General features: G+C 42.6%; 4 protein-coding genes across 5 annotated transcripts; 2 read left to right on the forward strand and 2 right to left on the reverse strand.

Moving 5' to 3' along the window:
• Nucleotides 1-36: 36 nt before the first annotated feature.
• Nucleotides 37-8,028, reverse strand: LOC105016852 (NCK-interacting protein with SH3 domain). The gene is made up of 13 exons (XM_010880960.4): nucleotides 7,490-8,028; nucleotides 6,192-6,304; nucleotides 5,827-6,004; nucleotides 5,660-5,735; nucleotides 4,982-5,523; nucleotides 4,641-4,811; nucleotides 4,102-4,188; nucleotides 3,676-3,814; nucleotides 3,413-3,493; nucleotides 3,155-3,283; nucleotides 2,979-3,068; nucleotides 2,230-2,402; nucleotides 37-2,100 (listed from the first exon to the last, which is right to left on the reverse strand). Exons 1-13 carry the CDS (start codon nucleotides 7,658-7,660, stop codon nucleotides 1,879-1,881), a joined length of 2,172 nt encoding a protein of 723 aa, XP_010879262.1. The 5' UTR covers nucleotides 7,661-8,028; the 3' UTR covers nucleotides 37-1,878.
• ndufaf3 (NADH:ubiquinone oxidoreductase complex assembly factor) lies at nucleotides 7,950-10,788 on the forward strand. The gene is made up of 5 exons (XM_010880959.3): nucleotides 7,950-8,403; nucleotides 8,785-8,980; nucleotides 9,313-9,379; nucleotides 9,718-9,818; nucleotides 10,077-10,788. Exons 1-5 carry the CDS (start codon nucleotides 8,315-8,317, stop codon nucleotides 10,170-10,172), a joined length of 549 nt encoding a protein of 182 aa, XP_010879261.1. The 5' UTR covers nucleotides 7,950-8,314; the 3' UTR covers nucleotides 10,173-10,788.
• A 354-nt stretch (nucleotides 10,789-11,142) lies between these two features.
• zgc:112334 (uncharacterized protein LOC619199 homolog) lies at nucleotides 11,143-15,367 on the reverse strand. Of its 2 annotated transcripts, none has more exons than XM_010880962.4 (11): nucleotides 15,184-15,344; nucleotides 14,193-14,300; nucleotides 13,944-14,040; nucleotides 13,470-13,604; nucleotides 13,093-13,291; nucleotides 12,884-13,015; nucleotides 12,640-12,739; nucleotides 12,209-12,380; nucleotides 11,946-12,090; nucleotides 11,802-11,856; nucleotides 11,143-11,473 (listed from the first exon to the last, which is right to left on the reverse strand). In XM_010880962.4, exons 1-11 carry the CDS (start codon nucleotides 15,223-15,225, stop codon nucleotides 11,327-11,329), a joined length of 1,332 nt encoding a protein of 443 aa, XP_010879264.1. In that variant the 5' UTR covers nucleotides 15,226-15,344; the 3' UTR covers nucleotides 11,143-11,326. The 2 variants fall into 2 exon arrangements, 1 of the variants encoding a protein (XP_010879264.1); XR_004574653.1 differs by having other exon boundaries at nucleotides 11,414-11,473; nucleotides 12,184-12,380; nucleotides 15,184-15,367.
• Nucleotides 15,368-15,952: 585 nt separating this feature from the next.
• On the forward strand, nucleotides 15,953-22,382 carry LOC105016854 (transmembrane protein 43). Its single transcript, XM_010880964.4, has 12 exons — nucleotides 15,953-16,202; nucleotides 16,369-16,512; nucleotides 18,411-18,545; nucleotides 18,874-18,968; nucleotides 19,571-19,620; nucleotides 19,722-19,791; nucleotides 20,074-20,144; nucleotides 20,430-20,551; nucleotides 20,821-20,895; nucleotides 21,206-21,307; nucleotides 21,435-21,552; nucleotides 21,657-22,382. Exons 1-12 carry the CDS (start codon nucleotides 16,188-16,190, stop codon nucleotides 21,857-21,859), a joined length of 1,200 nt encoding a protein of 399 aa, XP_010879266.2. The 5' UTR covers nucleotides 15,953-16,187; the 3' UTR covers nucleotides 21,860-22,382.
• Nucleotides 22,383-22,498: the final 116 nt, after the last annotated feature.

A 22,498-nucleotide genomic window follows, 5' to 3' on the forward strand; every position in this document is an offset into this window, starting at 1 on the left:
TATTTTAAAAACATTTAGAGCACACGACAACATGGGCAGTTTTCATTTAGTTATTTATTGATTGTAAACATTACGAAAATACACTTTGTTACCATCATCCCCCAGAACAACCATTTGAAATAAATTTAAATCGGGTTCAATTGGTGTTAGCACAATAACACTGGTGGCATGAAAGACTAATGGGGGTGGGGTTGGGCACAAACCTACAGTGAAAATATATAAATCAACAGGAAACCATAAACACACAACAGAAAAACAGACAAAAACAGACAAACCATATGAAGAGACTCACAGCCATGAACAAAGGATATTAGAAACACGTTAGAGAGGGTAAACTCTTCCATCTGTTTTTTAAATCAGTAAACCCTTAGTTTGAAGTGTGGGTTAAAACGTGTAATATGCTGGCCACTAGAACATTTGCCACAATAACTCTTCCACTATCAGCTCTAATAGAGCAGAGTAAACTTTTAAAATATTATTTTACACAGAGGAGAAAGAACTTTGAGTTGAAGACAGCAACTTAGAAGTCATTTGAACAATCAAAACAGATCCATTGACTTCAGATCTTGGTTAGGACCCATCTGATATAAATACCAATTAGTGTTTGTTTTCAATTGTGCTGTCTTTGTAAACACATCCTAAGACAATGTAAAAACACTGGATATGTATGTGCATGTTGTGCAAACTTGTGGAGACAGAAGATGCCCTTTGTGTTTTGCAGAATGATTCTCAGTTGTACTACAAGGATAAAGGAAAAGCAATCAATCCATCAACAAGTCACTTTGCTAATGTCAGACTGTAGTATAAGTTTGACTAAACAATCAAAACATGTCAATCCCTTATCAATTTGTATTAATTAAACACTACTAGTGGAAAGAATAATCTATTTTCAAGACCCATATCCATACAGGAAGATAATCAAGGTTTAGTAAGTCGAAGCAAAGTGTTGCAGCTGGTTGTTATTTGGTACGGCCTGGTTTTTACTGTCATGTTTCATCTACAGCACAAGCAGCAGGGAGGAGCGGGAACGGCATGTTCGGGAAGAATTAAGTGTGTCATAGTCCATACATGCCCAGAGGAGGTTACTGCAGATTAAGTGTAGGGCAAAAGCAATTTCACAACTAGAGCTCAGAGAATTACAGCCATAGGTATTGAGTTAACTATGTAGCAGCATTGCAATAAATGGTAACTTGTAAACTAACTTAAATGCCTAGAATGTCTTGCTCACAGAGGGGCTGGTATTTTGTATACAGATTAAGCCCAGACCTTGATAATGCTCATTTCAGCATGCTTTTTGGGCCAGCACTAGGCTTAATCTGTGTTTCTGAAACCAACCCACATAAGCATATTTGCTTATTTATTCTCTTATTTAATTCAGTTATTTAAATAGTCTGAGTCACACACTGAAGCCAAGCCAGGCGGTAAGAATTAGGAGTGACAGACACATGAACTGACTGAACGTCAGAACAATACATTGGTAATACCACGGTTATAAGAACGCCCTCCTCTCTAACACAGTAGCCTGGTCCCTCAGTTATAGAGAGCACATTAGTTGGCCATCTCCGTTTGACGGAGCACAAAGTCGTACGTTGTTGGGTAACACTTCACATGACCTTCCTGTCATGGGGGCACCACAACACGTTCATAATCACAACAGACATCCTGATCAGCAATGACAGGAAGTGACAAATGGGAAAGTAGGATGTAGCCCGCATGACACAGGGACACAAGTCAAGAGTAATAGCATGTTCCCACAAAAACTAAGTAGCTGACTACAGACGCCCGTTAACCTCAGGAAGTTCCACGGGACCCTCCCATAGCAGCAGATCACTGGGTCATAAGGGAACACCACCCCGGTCATGGCCCTATTCAGTCCTCCTAGCTCTGAACGATCTGAGGGAATTCCTTGTAGATCTCCTGCACTATTAGCTTATCCATCTGTTTGGCTGTGGCCCCCGCTGTGTCTCCTCCCGAGTCGTCATCCTCCTCTCCCAGAATCCTTTGCAGAGCTCCCTGCAGGTCGGAAAGGCGGTGCCGGTGCTCCATGAAGTCTGTGGAGCGCATGATGGAGTGCATCAGGGAGAGGTACTCCATCCTCAGCTGGAGGGAGCAGAGACGGGTGAAGAGGATGTCAGGGAGTTCATTATACCGTTTACATTCACTTTCTTGCTGAGGACATATTCATCAAGCTGGACAGAATGCGAGTGTGTGCGTGTGTCTCGGTTTCACCTTGTCCCCAGGGGAGAGGTCAGAGATGCATCGAACAGCAATGTCTATCATGACCATCATGTCTGTGTGGTAGAAGATGCTTGCAGACTCTCGGCTGGTGAAAACATCCTGCAAGAACTTCAGGACAGCGTGTGGAGCAGGGGGAGTGTGTTTGAAGACACACACCGGGTCATCTAGAGAGGAAGGAGACAGAAAAGTATTTAAACAGACAGAGAAAAGTGTTGAAGGTTACTTACAATAAAAAATTATAAATGATAGCAAAGGACTCCAGAGGATTGAAAATGACTAATTAAATCCATGGCCATGCCCGGATAATTGTACAAGTTTGCTTTCCATTCCAGGTTTTTTTTAAATGCTATTAAGGAAGAAAATTGTCTTTAGAGACCAACATGAATTTAATAACAGCTGATAATAACCGGAGGGAACAGACCAAAATCAACAAATGGTAGGAAAACGAAACCACTGTGCATTAGATATGGAATTGTCAGGGTTGTTAGGTTATACATACGTCCCTAAGTCAACTTTGATAGGGCATAGACTCTATGTACATTCTTCACCAAAAAAAAAGGGTAACTTAACTGTGTAACGAGCCTAGTATTCTGCAATTAGTTTCTTTCTTACTGTATTTGGTTTACCAAACAATAAAGACCTAAATAGTGTGTAGTGGGATTATTATACAGTATGTGGTTAAATTAAGTCACGCGCAAGCCAAGAATATGGCTTGTGGAAACAAGCAGTGTGGGACTTACCTCCTCTGTTCAGTAGCAGCAGTATTTTCTCAGAGAAGACCTTCACATTTTTCTTGATAACAGTCTGCATTATCACATTGCTGCTGGGCACTGAGAGACAGAGAGGACACACACAGACATTGAAACAAAACAGAACGACCACACACACCGCAGCTCACAAGCCCTTCTCTTCTCACCTGTGTGGTGCAGGTTGAAAGCCAAGATTATGTTGACAAAGAGATCAGGGAGCTGTTCTGTGGGATCGGAGTGAAGCCCATTCTCTATCACATCCAGCAGGAACTGAATGAAGTTGGAGTTTAAGTGCTCTGTACAGGGAGGGTGAAAGACAGGTAGGGACAGACATACGTTTGACTTTGAGTTGAAACATACCGATCAATAAAGTGAGGCAATTTTGTTAGAATTCTTAAGCCATACAGCAATAAAGTGGTTCATACCATAGTGGTGATAAGGGACCTGCTCCCCCATAGAGAAGATCATTGTCAGGACCAAGGCTGTGTAACACATCTTTTTATGCTCTGAGGAGAAATAAAACCCTGACATTATGGGGGGGAAACATACAGAGCAGTAGAGATACGCTAAATTAAAGAGACTGAATGACAAGGGAAAGAGAAGGAGAGAAGACAGAAAGCGATACGCTGAATGTATACATGCATCATTTTCTCCAAGGACAGAAACTGACGCATGGAGGCCTCATCACCTTGTGTGTCAGTCTGCAGGTCTCTGGCCAGCTCCATGGGCAGGATGGAGTTGAGGAGGATTGAGATGAGGGCAGAATCCAGGCTACACATCGCCCCGAACACCTTAAGCAGCAGCAGGCGCAGAGACACTCGGTGTTCCTGCACAGTCCCACAGGAAGTGTTACTAGGGAACACTGTGACAGCGTTACTATGTGTTTATGAAAGGCCGCTGGGGCAGCACACATCTACAATACAACTCATAACACAAACAACATACTGTACACTTATTCAACAATCAAAACTGACAATGAACTTTTTGTGGATGATTTTTTTTTTTCTTCCTTCACTTTGAGAATGTAATGTAAAACACTAGGTTTAATACATTCTTATTAGTCATACACATGACTGTCATGATGGCATATTATCACAGTAGCAGTGGCTCTTACCATCTGATAATAAGACACTAGAGACAGCACTGGTTCAGAGTGGTTGGCCTTGCACATCTTCTTACACACCTCTGGGTCTGCATCCGTCTGGGGAAGCAAACACAGACACGCACACACAGACACACCTCAGATTTAACAGGACACCTCTAAAGGCCTGGCTCCATTTTGGCCCTTTGTAGAATCCTGCCTCCAAGATTTACAAGATAGAATCTTTTTTAAATGACACAAATTGTCCACAAAGTCCTCCTGTTTCTCTACCGGATGACAGTGGAATAGTATTAGCTATTCCCGGTGGTTTAGGGTGGGGTATACAAGTTAATGCATACTGACAGACTGACCAGAAAGGGGAATATCTCAGAGGCAATTTTGTAGAAAGAAAATATTTGAATATTAACTGCAGATGCCTTCTGTTCATTTATGCCTGTATTCATGCTGGTAGTACAGTAAACCTACATATAACCAGGGTGGGTATGTGTCCCTCGGTGGGGGGGTCTCCCTGAGGGGGTGGGTGCGTTCCAGACTGAATATGTGGGTCTCACCAGTATCTTCAGCAGCTCCTCCAGGTAACATGCAATGAGGGAGTGGTCTTCATGAAGGGCCCAGCTTCGCTGCTGAGAATCATCCACATGTCGGGCGAGGTCGCTCAGGATGACCTCCAGGCGCTGCTCATCATGACACACCTGTCCCTGGGGCAAGGCTGAACTCTGATCCTACAGAGACACATTGAGGTTATTACAGGGGATTTCCCATGAATTAACAGCATTTTAGTCAAAGTATTAGAAAAAGGGTTTGCAGAGGTTAAGATTATAAGCCGCTTCTTACATGAATTGCGGTGTTGGAGCTGAAAATGTACACTTAAGTCAGATGGCTATTAACTGACCTTGCTCTCCACCAATGAGAGGAGGACTTTCTCTAAAGCGGAGGAGGCTTGAGGTAGAGTAGTCTGCAGGTGACCCACAACGACACCCACCGCCACACGAGACAGCTCGTAACTCAAACCAGTGTTCCTTCTCACCAGCTCAATAAGCTCCGCCCCTGTTGTCCCGGGGACAGAATCTGAGTGAGTGGGGCTGCCCGGGGTGCTTTCAGCAACAGATGGAGGGGCAAGAGGCCAGTCTGTTTCTGATTGGTCCTCAGTGGGGGGCAGTGGAAGGGGGGTGGGCTGAGGTTGGGGCTGGGGGGCAGGGCCCTTCTTAAACTGAGCTGGTTGCAGAGAGGGGGCAGAGGAGGGGAGGTCGTCTGGGGGTGGGGGCTTAACACGGCTTGGCACCGGGGGCGGAGTGTTGGCAACACTCGGCAGGCTGACATCAGAGGACACCACCGAGTGGGAGGAGCTAGAATTCAGTGAGCCAGAGCTGACTGAGGGGGATAGGCCAGACCCTACAGCGAGGGCGGGGCAGGGACTAGGAAGACTTGAAGACTCTGCTCAGAAAGACAGAATGAGGAAGAATAAAAGTGATAGAGTTTAGTCAGTGAAAAAGATGCAGCGGAATGCATACATTTTAAGTGTGTGTGCAGAGAAAAAGCTGTCTCTACATGGTAACGCTGAGACAGTCACCTTGGCGTCGATTGGCTCGTTGTTTCTCAGGAGGGGGTGGGGTTATGGGTGCTGCTCGGCGAGGCTGAGGAGGCACCTGCAGGATTAAACAGTCAACCAAGGTAAATATCAGGATATCAGCTTCCTTATGAAGTCCTCAGGTCTGTAGAAATGAAAATCCTCAATACCTGGTAAAATCCCTGCACATTATCAGTGCTCTCTGACAGGCTATGGCTGATCCCATTGGGTGGCTGAGGGGTGTGGCTGAGGGACAGTTCGCTGGTAGAGGAGGGCAGGACCTGCTTGGTACCAGATGGAGTTGGACTCCGCCTAGAAAGGGTCTCCTTCCTGTGATGGATCAACTTCCTGTTCCATGGTAGAGACAACGGGTAGATTTCAAAAGGCCTGTAGAACTTAGAATGTAATGCGCCAGCATGACTAATGAATAGGAGGCCATAACTGATGAAACTATACAGGAACCTCCAGAATGAGGTCTCTACACATCAGAATGACTCGGGTGGTGTGTGTGTGTGTGTGTTGATGCTGCACCCACTGTAACACATCTCGCTGCTCCAGGTTGTATTTGCCACCGTTCTTCATGGCCACATTGTGGATCCCTTCGATGGCCCTGTCAATAGACTGTAATACCTCATCCTGCTCCGGAGCCTGGGGCACAGAGTAAAGGAGGCCAGAGAGAAGGACAGTGAAATATTCATAATCGCCATTCATTAATACAAATCTAAAACCAACATTTGGCTGGAGGGCAAAATGAGACCCCCGGCAGAGGAAACTGGGGCAGTACAACCATCAAATAACAAAAAAATCAAACCCTCTACCTAAACAATAATGTGGCATCCTACAGGGCTACAGCCTACAACCTCAACGTGACCAACACGGTCCAGATACAACCTCAACGTGACCAACACGGTCCAGATACAACCTCAACGTGACCAGCACGGTCCAGATACAACCTCAACGTGACCAACACCGCCCAGTTACAACCTCAACATGACCAACACGTCCAAATAAAACCTCATGAATACACCCCAAAGCAGGGCCGTAGCTGTTCAGGGTAAAAGTGAGTATGATTCATGGAGCCCATGGCTAGGCATGGCCCACTGATGGTAATAATGTCAATGTTCTCTGTAAGTGAGGGGGCCCACGCATAAATATTTTCAGAAGGACAGGATTCCTGGCGACAGCCCTGTCCCAGAGTTGTCAAATGACATATTCTGTGATAGACAATTAACTGTGGAGATTTATCGGTTTAGAGAGAAAATACAAAAATGTGAATTACAATTCACAGTATGTCATAGAAAGCCACGAACCCCGCTGCACTTGTTTCAAATCAAGAAATCTGAGAGGAGGGCAACTCACAAATGACATGCATCGTCACATTTTTCCTGTATTGTTGGCTTACGTCGCGAAGCCCGCTGGGGTAGCCTACAGATTCAGCTGGCGTTGCAAACTTGCCAAGCCTATAGAGGCCGCTCTCATTATTCAACTTGACACATTTTGGTTTAATTCTGGAAGCATCTTCTGGTTTATCTGCAAACGTCCACATATAATAGTGATTTGTGCTGACTATGGAAAATACTAATTATGCAGAGTAAATTATATACATTATTTATTAATGGACAAATCCTGCATCGCTAAATTTCTCTCGTTGAAGGAGGTTATCGGTCACGTGAAAAAAGTAACAAAAGTAAGGTCTATTGGAATGCAACGCTGCAGTTGGACCTCTCATATATCTGCGCTCCCTTATGCTAACAAGCTAGCGTATAAAACCTAATTGGCATGTTTCACTTTCAACAACTGTTTATCAATAAAGTAAAAGTCGGTTAAACCTACTTGAATCCTTTCGATGTAAGAAGCAGGAACGTATCCTGTCTCGCCCGAACTGCAGCGCGAGCCGAGCCACCAGTGTTTGTTGCTGCGTTCCAGGATCAGAAAGCTCTCCCCGGCCCCGAAGTGCAGCGAGTTGGGCTCCGCAGATCGGAAAGCATACAGAGATCGATACATTGCTATTTGTTATGCTTTGAAGACCCTGTAATTCTTAAAAATATATATACAATAACACTAACAACTTTTCCGACAAATACGCAGTTCACTAAACAATACGTGTACTCAGACTACAGATATGTTGCCATTACTGAAGGGGGTGAATGATTCTACTGCTTTCTATTTACAATGTAGCTAGCTTGCACAACTTGCGACTCCTACTTGTCCGGTAAGCACAGTAGAGGGCGCGCGCGCAGTACAACGTGTGGGAACGCCCCCTCCGACATTCAGGCGAATTAATCAATGAAAAAACTGTCGTCGGAAGAGGCTTGTTCTTCTCCGGCTGTAATATTATAATTTCTGTGTGCAATTTAAATCCGATTGATGTAGAATTATCTTAATACACGCTTGTTTACGATGAGTATAGTGCCCTAGTATAAGACATTGAAAAGCATTTCCAGGTTTTTATTGTTTGCTTTATTGTTTTTTGTAAAGAATACTTTTTCACAACTCTGCGACTGAATTACTGATTCCTATGATGTATCTACTGAAGACTACCGTAGTAACATAACCGGAAGGACCCAAACGGAAGCATTAATATTTGTGCTTCAGAAAATAAGTTCCCACCGGCATTAGGTTAACCAATGATTAGATGGCTAAATAATTGTTAATGACATGGCTGTCACGATGTGTGCAAGACTGTTTCTCCAAAGATCTTCACAGGGTCTGCGGTTCAGCCCTCTAACATCAACCGCGTTCACAAGGTAATGTACTGACAATACGAGATCAAAATCCAGTCTGTACTAGCTCGCTACTGTAGCTAGCTAGCTACACAATTGCATATAAATGACCCCTGGAAGACAGCTAGCTAGCAAATACGTAAAAGGGGATGTTGCGTTTAAACTGTATCTCAGTACTTGAGAATCATCCATAGCAGGTGTTGCCAGATTTATAGTTACTACATCTTACCACATGTGCGAGAGACTCGATAATTAAAACCAAAATCTAAACTTGCCAGACGTTTTTTTTGACAACAAAAGAGGTCGGATATACCATCCCACGTCATCCAGGTGTAGCCAGGTATCAGAATCAGAAATAGTTTAATAATGTATTGGAAATGAAACTTCATGTTCCTTCTCCCGCAGTCCCTTTCTGTCTCGCGCCCACAGGCTTGGTCCCAGTGATGATGAGATGTACCAAAGGACCACAGTGTCTGTCATGCAGAAAGAACCGGGAGCTGGGGCGATGATTTACAGTTACAGTCCCCGGGGGTTCAACGTCGATGGGAACCGTGTCGTAGGACCGTGCGCAGTGCTACCTCCAGCCATACTCCAATGGAATGTAAGGACGAGTTTTAGTTCCAGTTTTGTTCTAATCCCAATAAGAAATGTACCTTTATAACGGTTCTCTTTCTTCAACTTGAGTTTACCTGCTTCTGAGACAGCTGAGTGGCTTTATGTATGTGTCTGAGTACTGGTGTGATGAGTTGAATATAAAACAATACTGGAATGGACAGAGATTTGCACCTCTACAATCTTGTACTTCAAATATGAAACATGCAGACATTTCCCTCATGGGTAAAATGTATTATCATAGAGTTTCTAAACATGCTTTGCTGAATTTGGGATCATGTTGATTTTCCTGTTGGCTTTTTAATCTTTCATCCTCTCTAGGTAGGCAGCTATAAGGACATCACCATAGAGAGCATGGCCCTGTTTCACATGCTGGAACCTCGAATTGGTGAGACCTAATAAAATGGCTCTTAAACCATGGGTTCCTTAACATGTTTAAGCTGCAGACCAAGCTAATTTCTATACATTATCTTCAACTTATTAGAAAAGTTATTTGTCTATTTACTCACCTCTTTTCTGTCTAAACTTTTCATGCGAATTGTGGTTAGTGAATGTGCTGAAAGAACTCTTGTACATGTAAGGTTGCTATTCTGACTACAAAATACTTTCTTATCGTGCAATGGTATTCAAACTTAACCTTCAGAGGGCTGATGTACAGTAGTATTACCTTAACAGTGGAATGATTGAGTATGGTCGTGACGTGTCTTGTGTATAACATGTCCACAGAGGTTCTAGTCCTGGGTACGGGAGGTCGATCAGAGCGGATTGATCCTAAAGTCCTGGCTTTCCTCAAGAGCAAAGGCATTGCTGTGGAGGTGCAAGACACAGTAAGGACACCTGACCTCATCTGTCAACAGTGGAAAGATTAGGATTTTGTGGCTGTACATTTCAGTGCATGGGGCATGCAAGCCAGGTTTACAATGTCATTTTATTGATGGATTTCTCCCGCACAATGTTGCTGTGTGCCGCCACTGTTCCTGGAAAGTAGTTCCTCATTCATGCTCAGACATGAGGAGCCCCTGGCGATAGGAAATAACGTAGGGCTAATTTCTCTGTCTGTCTGTGGTTTTCATCTCTCTCCTCAGCCAAACGCTTGTGCAACCTTCAACTTCCTGAGCAGTGAACGGCGGGTCGTGGCGGCCGGTCTGATTCCTCCCCCAGTCAGCACAGAGCTGGAATAGCCTAGCGACAAAAGGACGTCTTGATGGGGTTCAATGGAAATGAGGATGTTTGTGGGGATCAGTCTGTCCGTATTCAAGGCCTGAGTCATGCTTTTTAGGCACTGGAGATTTCATGCTGATCATGCTGGTCAGACAGTTCCCATTAGCAATGTAAAGTGTGTGTGTGTGTGTGTGTGTGTGTGTGCGCGCACAGGATTGTGTTTACAGTGATGTATTCAAGAATGACATTTATATTTATATAAACACTGTTTCATATGGCTGTACCATTGTAAATGCAAATGGGTACTACAGTTAAAGTCACTAATACATTTCAACAACTGTTTTTTTTTTTTATTGTTTCTTTTTATTTAATTACAGAAAAGGATTGTGTAATGTAGCCATGTTCACTTTAACCTCTGTTGACCATTAGCATATTAATGAATGGAGCTGAGACATTCATGTAAATCACTGAGTGAGAGAGTATGGCAGTGTGTAATCTAGCCAAGGTGACTGTACTTCATTTGGATTGGTAAACCTCTTTAATCCGTCTGTCTTCCAAACCCACCCCCATCTGTCTGAATCATCCCTTTTTCCCTTTACCTCAGAACAGATCATAAAACTACGTGACACAACTCCACTGGCTTTGTCCTTAGAGTTAATCTGTAGAATACGGGTATCTGTTAATCACACTGTCTGATACATCTATAACCTCCTAAACATTCTCACTTCACACAAACACATGGCCATTGATTAGTGCAGTCCTTGAGGCTTATGCACATACTCTTAATACTCTAAACCCTGAAGAATACAGAGTCCTAGGTTACAGGCAAGTGTGATGTTTATTGGACAGGCTATCTATTGTACCACTTCCTAGTCTCAACACCATTCAAGAGAGTAGGCTACAAAAGCTTGAACAGGACAGTTACATTAACTGACATACAGAAGCTGTCAAGCAGGGCATTCTGGGAGATGTAGTAAATTAGTTTATTCTAAGGTTTCCTTAAAAAAAAAAAAAAAAAAGGAAATGACAGTCAGCTGGAATATATGGCAATGTAAATTATGCCAGTTAGAAAATGCTTTTAATCATTTTTAACCACTTAATATTTCTTATATATATATCTGGTCCCAGTGGGAATTTAATAGATAAAAATGGCAGCAACTCCACTTGGTGTCCCTCAGTCCTCATCCTCATCGTCATCACAGTCTCTGCGTAAGTCACCAAAGATGAATTCTGAGCCTGTCATTCGGCGATACATGTCCTTAATGTCCTCACACTCAGTCTCAAAGTGAGTAGTGGCATCATAGGAGCGGGACACAAAGATCTGAAAGGGGAAATATGATCAAAAGCGAACAACACTGCACACTCCAGAACCAGGTACAACCTAATAGCCTGGAACGATTAAACAAGCGTTGTATTTCAGCAGATTTTTCGGATAGCCCCAATTGGACCCAACTAGGTTCAGTGACTCAAATTGAAACCTTAGCAGTTACGCTGATAGATTGAGACTTTTTGACCAAGTCGCTAGGTGTTACATTTGGTTTGCTTGTACACCACCCCCTCACTTCATGTCAAGAGATCTGGATCTCTTAGCGGTGTCGCTACGATTGGGGTTAAGGTCTCTACAATGCTGAGGTAAGGCAGCCACTTACCTGACTGTTCCTTCCGTCATCAATGGGGACCATCATGTTGCTGACAGAAACAAATCTGCGGACCATCACATTAATTCCTCAGTGAAAGTTTCTGTACGTGTGACTGTGGGTGTAAACGTTTTCAGCAGGTTGTGTGGCTCTTACTTCTGATCAATAGGCTCCAGCAGTTCCAGTCCAGGTTGCACCTCTTTCTCGGGGTCGTTGGTCTCTACAGTGGTGCTCACCATGGCAACATACATCCCTGACGATGACACATTGTGGGTGTAGGACACCATACACACGTAGATGTCTGAAAACCAAAGAGGGTCAGGTTACGATTCATGCCCGGATTTACATATTGCTATTATAATATATGTTTTGGGGTCATACGTCTTTGCCAAACCTCAGATATATTTTGGTTGCCCAACCTGATTTTCTGTGGACTTGTGCTTGAGGGATGATGATTTGACAGGAGTTGGCATCATGGGTATTTTTGATTGGATGATTCAGGAAACAGATGACCCGTATAACCCGTCCCACCTTCTTCACCCGGTTGGGCACGTAGCTGGGGTCACAGATCAGCTGTTTACAGCGAAACACCTTGATGAAGAAAGAGAAATGTTAGGTTCCAATAATCATAATTTACGCAACCGATAATTAGCCTATTATCATGCAAATAATGTACTATAATTTCTCGTCCATCCCTTCAATATAATCTATCTAGTCATCCATTCATCCATAGTCCTCCATTCAGATGTACAGTCGCCCATTTGTCCATCCAGTCATCCATTCATTCATTTAACCATTCATATATCCCTCTATCCAGCCATCCGTTCATCTTGATATACTCTTTACTTACAGCTCCTTCAGATTTCACTGCCACCACTTTTCCCTTGTCCAGAACAATATCCTCCACTCCTCTATTTAATATGTAGGTGCCTCCATGCACAGCACTTAGCCTACGTCAGACACATGAGCAGGGAGAGTTTTGGATGGCCCAAAACTGTGTGTGATTACTATAGTTGTGAGGACCTTGATTAGACTTGGTGAGACAGTTCCTAGTCGATTTGTGTGTGTGTGTGTGTTGGGTGTGTGTGTGTTACCTGGCAAATCCCTGAGGTAGTTCCCCTAGCCCATACAATGGATACAGATAGGGACTGCAGTTGTAGCGGGCCAGAGATTCTGTATACAGCTTGATCCGTCTGATGGTCTGGACACACGGCTGATCCAAGTAGCTGCGGAGGCCAGGGCAAATCAGTGTGTGTTCAACCATGTGTCTGCTTGACCTTCAGTGCGAGAGATGTATACTGACTCGTCATTACGGTACAGGGCTAGAGCGTGTCCGGTGAACTCCATGATATCTGGTCCCAGGTCAAAGCGACGAAATAGCTCCCTCATGCTGGTCCTGTTGGGGTCTATATCCTGGTGGGTCCGCGGGTCACCCTCCTCAAAGTTTAGGATGAAGACTAGCAGCTTCCTGAACCGGCGCTTGTCAAACATCCCCATCAGATCTGAAAGGTGCAACGCTATACTTCTATGGCTTGAAGATGAATCGAATTGTCAATTGTTTTTCTAAATCAACTTCACTAGTTTTTCAATTGCAGTTTGACTGCTTTGTCACACAACTATTTTTTTCAGAATAAAACAATGATTCAAAGATGGTTGTTTATGTTTATGCATATTAATTACCTGAAGAAAGGGCTTCGGCCTCGGTAGAAGGAACTTTGTGGATTTTACCAGCCTTGTACACGTAGCTGCCCTCTATCACCTTAAAGTCCAGATACCGAGTAACCTCCGTATACACCAGCATTTTTACTAGTTGTCCTGAAAAAACTCAAACCACATGAAAATAAAGTCTGACCCTGATCTAACATTTCTGACAAAATGAAAATACAAACACAACAGTTGGGTTGATGTTTCATGGGCTGAAATAAATTGACCCAGAAATGTTCCATAAGCAATTCAAAGCCTGTTACTCTCATAGGAGATCCATAGATTAGGGCCTAATTAATTTATTTCAATTGACAAATGTCCTTACAGAAACTAAATCAATAAATTATTTAAAATATGTGCATGCTGCATTTATATTTTTGTTCAGTGAACGTATACAGAATTAAGCATACAAACTCTGGTTTGTATAAAAATAACACATTCGGGCCTCACCGCTGGCAAGTAGAAATTTAGGAATAAGGTCCACATTCCAGTCCCTCCCACGACCCAATGACTTAGCCGGGCCAGGAACCTGAAACTTCCTATAGACCTACAAAAACACACACACTGTTCTAAAGACTATACAACCCTTCATTGCTTGTGAGCGTGTGTGTGGTGGTGTATATGAGTGTGTGTGTGTGTGATTGTGTGCTTACACACACACACACGTGTGCATGAATGTAGGCTCCTTTGTGTACAGACCTCCTCCAGGGGGGAGATGGAAGCACTCTCTCCTCCATAGTATGGGTTGCGGTCGATGTGAAGAACCTTCTTCCCGCTAACTGACATCAAGCCAGAGAGAATACATTCCTGAGTGAGAGTCAGAGTTATAGTATTCATAAACATATACGATGGAACATTGTTTACTTTCCTCAACGTCTCTGAAATATGCTTCGTGACTAAGCTCTGACGTTCTGCTAGACTAATACGCATCGGTAGGAAAAATCTGTGTTCTGCAGACCAGCCATAATGAATATTTTTTTGTATTACAGCAGCATTATGAGAAAGCTACCTCTTTAGCCAAGGTTGATATGAATACCAGTAGACAGCTTACTGATTATGTTAATCCTTGAGGCAGCCTCCAAGGCTCAGAACACTCCTTGACAGTCTGTCTGTGGTTCGCCTGTTTGTGTGTGTATTTGTATACTATTTACGTTCATGCATGCATGCATTTGTATTGAGTACACAAACGTTATGACACTTATCATTAAAGAAAGTACATACTAAACAAATTGATGCATTTTTTTTTCATTTTATGTTTTTTTTTTTACTTGGTACTATAGTGATATGTGTTATAATAATAATATTGATTATAATTGTACTGTTCTATATGCATGGTACCTAACTTAAATGGTCTGCCTTTGGTGTACTGATTCTTTCATGCTAAAACAACTCACTTTAGTTCTCCTTAGATACAAAGTATGCTATGATAAATATCAATCGGTTAAATACGTTCATTATTCGGATACAAAAAACATAAGAATAGCTCTCATCATACAAAAGATCAGTAGAAAATTTCAACTACAAGTTACAAACAGTAATATTACAATTAAAAAATGTCTGAAGGGAATTTAAAACATCATCATGTGTCTTTCTCAGCGGTAGAGGGACACTTTAAATGGCAAATCGTTTTCACCACAATACTGAGGTGAGTTATGGTGAATGTATGTGTGGATATGTGCGTTTCTCTTACCTTCAGTCCTGTACCCAACACTATGATATCAAACTCCTGCATGCTGTCTGATCCGTGTCCAGGCCCAACTTAACCACTACTGCTGAGCACCAGAAAACCACTCACAACACTGCGTGTGCATGTATGTAATATATGATTCACTCTCTCCATCCATGCATCCTTCTGTCTACCCCACCAAGATAATCCCCTCAAGCCTCATTTAATACTAAGACAGACACTGGACTTGGTGTGTGTGTGTGTCAAAAATAAATTAATAGTTTGTAACTTAACTTTATCTATTGGAATGTCTTGCCACAAACATTTCATAAGTGTAATATTTGACACAGTGCTCCAACATCAATTAATTTTCAAACAATTCAATATATTTTTCAGTAGCACACCCACAACATACAGTTTAAAATAAACATTCATGTTAAAATCCTAAAATAACTGTTGAGCATTAGGGCAGAAGAGCATGATAAAATTGTGTTTAATCTAATACTATTTGTTCATTTCTAACTTCGAATCCATCCTCCCCAATAAAGTTGCCACTATCTGCCTGTGACGGCCACACTGACCAAACTACAAACCCAAGTTCAACAAACGATCAGACTACAAAGCACAATACTACATGATCCTAAGACTTATAAGACGTAACGTCTTGGGTCTTAACTACTTCAACCACACTTCCACAGGAAATGATAATGAAACCACAACTGTAAAAAAAAAAAATAGACGATGACACTTAGTCCGTTATGACACTTTGCCTACATTTCCCAGCATTCTGAAAAGGCATTTTTACCCAATCACCTCACGAAACATGTCGGAAGCAAATTTGTATCTTTTATCTTATAGTTTATGTTTTTGTCAGAGCAACTACTTGTGGGATTGTAGATAATCTGCCGGAATAGGAGAAAACCATCCAGACAACTTTTCATCTCTTGTCATTCAAGCCAAGGACATACATTGCTTCTCACTGCAAACTTCTCTAACTAAACCGTAACTGATTGGTTATAGAAGAAACCATGTCGGAAACATCAGTAAGCAGTTTCTCTTTAGCATTTTTACGTTAACTAGCTACATTGTTAAGCTAACCGGTGCAATCTATGTAATGCGTTTGATAAGTCATTTGAATGCCATTATTAACGCTGCTATACAGGTAGAGTACACTACAAAATGGTTTATTTGTTCTTTGGTTCTTCTCAGTTAGGGAAAGAACATGATCAGCACACACGGACAACAAGCCGTTCAAAACCCGGATTTTTGGATCGTCTGAGCGAAACTGCCGGAGGCACGGTTGTTGGGGTTGTGCTGTTCGTGCTTTCCTTTTATGTCCTCTTTACCAATGAGGTGAGAACGGTTGATTTTGACATAGTGGAGTAACACAATGAAGTCATAATTACAAAGAAAGCCTCTAAATTATTACAAAGCTTTGCACATTTTGTGATATACAGGTGCTGGTCATATAATTAGAATATCATCAGAAAGTAGATTTATGTCAGTAATTCCATTCAAAAAGTGAAACTTGTATAATGTATACATTCATTCCACACCGACTGATATATTTCAAGTGTTTATTTCTTTAAATTTTTATTATTCTAACTGACAATTAATGAAAATCCCAAATTCAGTATCTCAGAAAATTTGAATATTGTGAAAAGGTTCAATATTGAAGACACCTGGTGCCACACTCTAATCAGCTAATTAACCCAAAACACCTGAAAAGGCCTTCAAATGGTCTCTCAGTCTAGTTCTTTAGGCAACACAATCATGGGGAAGACTGCTGACTTGACAGCTGTCCAACAGACGACCATTGACACCTTGCACAAGGAGGGCAAGACACAAAGGGTCATGGCTAAAGAGGCTGGCTGTTCACTGAGCTCTGTGTCGAAGCACATTAATAGAGAGGCGAAGGGAAGGAAAAGATGTGGTAGAAAAAAGTGTACAAGCAATAGGGATAACCACACCCTGGAGAGGATTGTGAAACAAAATCCATTCAAAAATGTGGGGGAGATCCACAAAGAGTGGACTGCAGCTGGAGTCAGTGCTTCAAGAATCACCACGCACAGACGTATGCAAGACATGGGTTTCAGCTGTCGCATTCCTTGTGTCAAGCCACTCTTGAACAAGACACAGCGTCAGAAGCGTCTCGTCTGGGCTACAGACAAAAAGGACTGGACTGCTGCTGAGTTTTGTTCTCTGATGAAAGTACATTTTGCATTTCCTTTAGAAATCAAGGTCCCAGAGTCTGGAGGAAGAGAGGAGAGGCACAGAATCCATGTTGCTTGAAGTCCAGTGTAAAGTTTCCACAGTCAGTGATGGTTTGGGTGCCATGTCATCTGCTGGTGTTGGTCCACTGTGTTTTCTGAGGTCCAAGGTCAACGCAGCTGTCTACCAGGAAGTTTTAGAGCACTTCATGCTTCCTGCCGCTGACCAACTTTATGGAGATGCAGATTTCATTTTCCAACAGGACTTGGCACCTGCACACAGTGCCAAAGCTACCAGTACCTGGTTTAAGGACCATGGTATCCCTGTTCTTAATTGGCCAGCAAACTTCACTGACCTTAACCCTATAGAAAATCTATGGGGCATTGTGAAGAGGAAGACACTATACGCCAGACCCAACAATGCAGAAGAGCTGAAGGCCACTATCGGAGCAACCTGGGCTCTCATAATACCTGAGCAGTGCCACAGACTGATCGACTCCATGCCACGCCGCATTGCTGCAGTAATTCAGGCAAAAGGAGCCCCAACTAAGTATTGAGTGCTGTACATGCTTACTTTTCAGTTGGCATTTCTAAAAATCATATTTTCGTATTGGTCTTAAGTAATATTCAAATTTTCTGAGATACTGAATTTGGGATTTTCTTTAGTTGTCAGTTATAATCATCACAATTAAAAGAAATAAACATTTGAAATATATCAGTCGGTGTGTAATGAATGAATATAATATACAAGTATCACTTTTTGAATGGAATTACTGAAATAAATCCACTTTTTGATAATATTCAAATGTTATGACCAGCACCTGTATATTGCGCTTTTGAAATTGCAATACAAGTGGAGTAACCGCTGTCAACTGTAATTTTTTGTATGCAGTTATTGTCGTAGTAACATACTGCTGTTACACTGCAATCATACTTCAGTGTCCTGTAGTTCTACTAGAGTCTGACTGCCATATTATTTTTGTACGTGTGTGTAGGCTATGGGCTACTCTGGTGTCACTGTCTAATTGTTGTCTCACACAGGGACGGGCTTTGCGCACAGCTTCGTCCTTGGAGGAGGGTCTTTCTCAGGTGGTGTCCCTACACCCACACTCCAGGCCACAGGAGAACAACAACAACCGACTGGTTCACCTGACAGCCCCGCTGCGCACCTTGCAGGTAGGAAGAGACCACAAAAGCTACAAAATTCCACCACTGTATATTAATACAAAAATTTGGCAGTGACATCGCCCAACACCCATTCTATGCATACTGTTTCATACTGCTTGAGGGACTGATATTGGTCAAGTACTCATTTTGGATGCCGGTTCAGTACATATTATATTTAGGTGTCTATGTAGTCAGATTTTAGACATTAGTATTAACAGTCAGTTATTGCTGCAGTTCGGCTCCTTTGAAGAGAAGTTATTTTAGCCTCCTTGTAGTCAGTCTTGCCGTCTTTCACCTGGGGTAACCTGTCACCCCCTCCTCGTCGCGTCCATTCCAGCCCCTCCATGACCCGAACTACAGAGTGGCAGTGCAAGCAGTGAAGCTGAAGAGACAGGTGGAGATGTATCAGTGGGTGGAGTACAGCGAAAGCAGGTAAGCCACGGTCTCGTGTTCTGGGCCTGGCGTTGGTTTAGATGTGTGGTGTTGGACCAGGCTAATTGGTGGATGGGACTTGGACAATACTAACAACATTGTGATGCAAATCTTCACTCTGTTGCCTGTTACTGACAAGTCTCTTCATTAAACTTCCCATTTGTTTTCTTTCTGGGAAATTAGGTTCCAAGCACACAATAAACCATGTATATATTTGTTTATATATTTACTCACTGCAGCTTAAGTGAATCAATAGCTCAGACTTCTTATATCCCCAACATCGAACATTTTCATATTCATGTACATTATCAGTCAAACGTTTGGTCACACCTGCTCATTCAATGGTATTTTTTTACATTTTATTTTTACAATTTTCCACATTGTGGAATAATAGTGAAGACCTCAAAATGACATGGAATCATGTTGTAACCAAAAAAAGTTTTCAACACATCAAAATACATTTCATATTGTCGATTCTTCAAAGTAGCCACCCTTTGCCTTGATAACAGCTGTGCGCACTCTTTGCATTCTCTGAAAATTATTGATGTTTATTCTTGTTTAGATGTGTCTGTTTGTAACCTCTCCTGATGATCCTTCATCAGAGACTATGAAGAGGGTGGAGAAACCAAAACAGAGACTACGTACAACTACAGTAAGAAGAAACCCAATGTAGACCATCGCATCACAACTGTCATCATCAGCATGCTTGCCCTGCCAGAGACACGTTTATTAAATTCATCTGTCGTTCTTCAGATACAGAGTGGAAGGCGGAGCTTATTAACAGCAGGAACTTTGATAAAGAGATTGGTCACATCAACCCCAGGTACTCCTCCCCTCTGTCTCTCATCAACTGAAAGGTATTGGTCACACGCAATATCTCCATTTGACATGCATCAGTCGGGGGCGGGGCAGGGCGGGGCGGGTGGTGCATGTTTACTGTTGCCTTGTTTAGGTGTGTGTGTTTGTCAGTAACCTGTACTGGTGATACTTCAGTCGAGACTGTGGGGAAGGTGATGAGGGTGGCAAGGGGGCCTACATCATACATCATCAGGCAGATGAACCTGTACAGGGTGTCTCGGTGCCTGACTTTGGGGTGTTTTTACAGTGCCATGGCGGTGGAGAGTGTAACAGTGGTGGCCCCAGATGTGCAGGTTGGACCTTTCTTTCTCTCCAAAGGTATGGAACACCGTCTCAGTGTGCCCAAACCTCTTGGAGAAACCCCAGACTGTTTTGCTGGTGCTCCCAACTAGCTCACCTTGAATCATAGTCGAGAGCTTGATAATCTGTTGATTTTGGTGTGCCTGGAAGTCTGGAATACATCTTGTATGTGGAATTGCAGGAGGTCTTTAGGGATGTTAAAGAACCACTGGTCTTACCTAACAGCTCTTGAATACATATTCATGTAGTTCTGTGACATTAGTGTATTTGTTGATTGATGTACTGGTTTTATTACCTACTCAGGAATTGTGGATCAGATTGAGAACTTTCAGACATTGAGTCTGAAGGGTATCCCTGACCCGGAGCCATTTCTCACCGTTGATGAGGACTACTTCTACCACACCCCAAACCCCCGCCGACCAGAGGTGAGTGTCACAGCTAAGCTTTTCAAACAATGGCTTACCTACAGAATGCACAGTTTAGCTTACCCTTTAAAAACATGTTTGTTGCATTTTGGGTGTATATCGGTAAACACCAATATCTGATTATAGACTGTGCCAATTTCTTTTTTTCCTTGACCTAATCCGGAGAATGAAAGGCACAAAAAGACTCAAACAACATATTATCATACTAACATTGATGTGCACGGACTTATAGCAACCATGTATTCAGTCCATTGGTTGTTTTTTTGCAGGTGGGAGATGTGCGTGTGAGCTTCTCCTATGCGGGCCTCAGTGGGGAGGGCACATACCCAGGACCAGCCCAGAAAGTAAGTACACAGAGCTGTTGTCAACTTGTCAAACAAACTCAGGAGTGGCGGGTCGCGTGGCAGTATGATAAGGAACTGAGAAGGTTGCTAAAATGGATCCCGAGCCGTTACAAAAATGTAATTCTGTCCCTAAGCAAGACCTCACGTTGTTGCTTTGTGTTCTCTGTAAGTTACCCTGGTGGAATAAAGCAGTCATTTCAAATGATTCACCAACAACAGTCAGATCTGACTGTTTAACAAATTCAGTGAAGTTATCCTCATGTAATTTCATTCCAAGTTTTAACTGATCTGAGAGCCTGGTGTCCTACAGGTCAGTGTGGTGGCCATGCAGAGGGACGACACCCTGAAGCCTTTCAGGACCAAGTCGGGAGACATACTGGAGATCATCTACTTGGAGGAGCTCAGTGCTGAGGTAGGCCCGCTTTCTCTTCAAAAATGTATTTTCTGTAGGCTTCATATTCCACTGCCTAATTCAATTTTATTTCTTCCCCGGGTTTTTCTGTTTTTGTCATGATGCAATGTGTTGATTTTGTTCGTAGGAAGTGTTTGAGAGGGAACTTAACTACAACAGTATGCGGACCTGGGCCCTCAGGGCTGGAGGCTGGCTTCTGATGTTCCTTGGCATTAGCCTCATGACCCGCATCCTCCACACACTGGGTAATGCAACTCACGCTGTTGTGAAATTGGTTGATCAGTTATCACCTCATTTTAGGCACCATAAGGCCACATAACAATATATATATTTTTTTTTAAATGGACAGTGGATTGGGTTCCTGTTCTGCGAGAGCTGGTCAGTGCTGGCCTGAAGCTGTTCGCCCTGTGTGTCTCCAGCTCCCTCTCCTTACTCACCATTGCCTCTGGCTGGATCTTCTATCGCCCCCTGGTGGCCATTGGGCTTATTGCAATGGCTGCAATTCCAGTTGTCATCGGACGCAATCGAGCCCCGGCCAAGAAAAAACAATAACGTTTGAGGTTCTGAACCCATGAGCTTTCTTTGATTAAGGGACATATTTGTCAAGCTACTTTGAGTAGTTAATGCTAACTGTAGGATAACTTTTGCCTTTTAAAATGTCTGCCTTGACAGCGGAACTGAAAATAGATTTACTCTGAGGACGCCCTCCAGATTTTCAGTAATAATAATCTGAAATCCATGGGGTACATATGTAAGATGTGATACGGTGTAAAACCAAGAAAGTCAGCCAAACAATTTCCAAAAGACAATGTATACATATTGCAACAACTGTTCAGCAATCACCCCAAAGATGTAATATGTGGAGCGATATTAAAGCATGCATTAATGTTACTGTAGAGCCATTGATGAATGTATCTATATTGGTAGTAGACACCGTTTATCTACCTTTTATTTAGCATGACCATTTACCCACATGTGTTGAATGTACATGGAACTCTACTTTCACCATGACCAGTGATATGTTTAGCCACCTCTTGTTTGATATTAAAAAGCAAAATAAACCTGTGTTTTTGAAGTTGTCAAACCACTATTTGTGTTGAAGGGAGGGAGCTTGGGACAGACTGTTTCTCAAATTGATATTCCCTTAACTCTCACTTTGGACTGTTCATTTAAAACAAGTGTTTGCCATTT

Source organism: Esox lucius, chromosome 17, assembly GCF_011004845.1.
Source record: "Esox lucius isolate fEsoLuc1 chromosome 17, fEsoLuc1.pri, whole genome shotgun sequence".
NCBI classification, from domain to species: domain Eukaryota; kingdom Metazoa; phylum Chordata; class Actinopteri; order Esociformes; family Esocidae; genus Esox; species Esox lucius.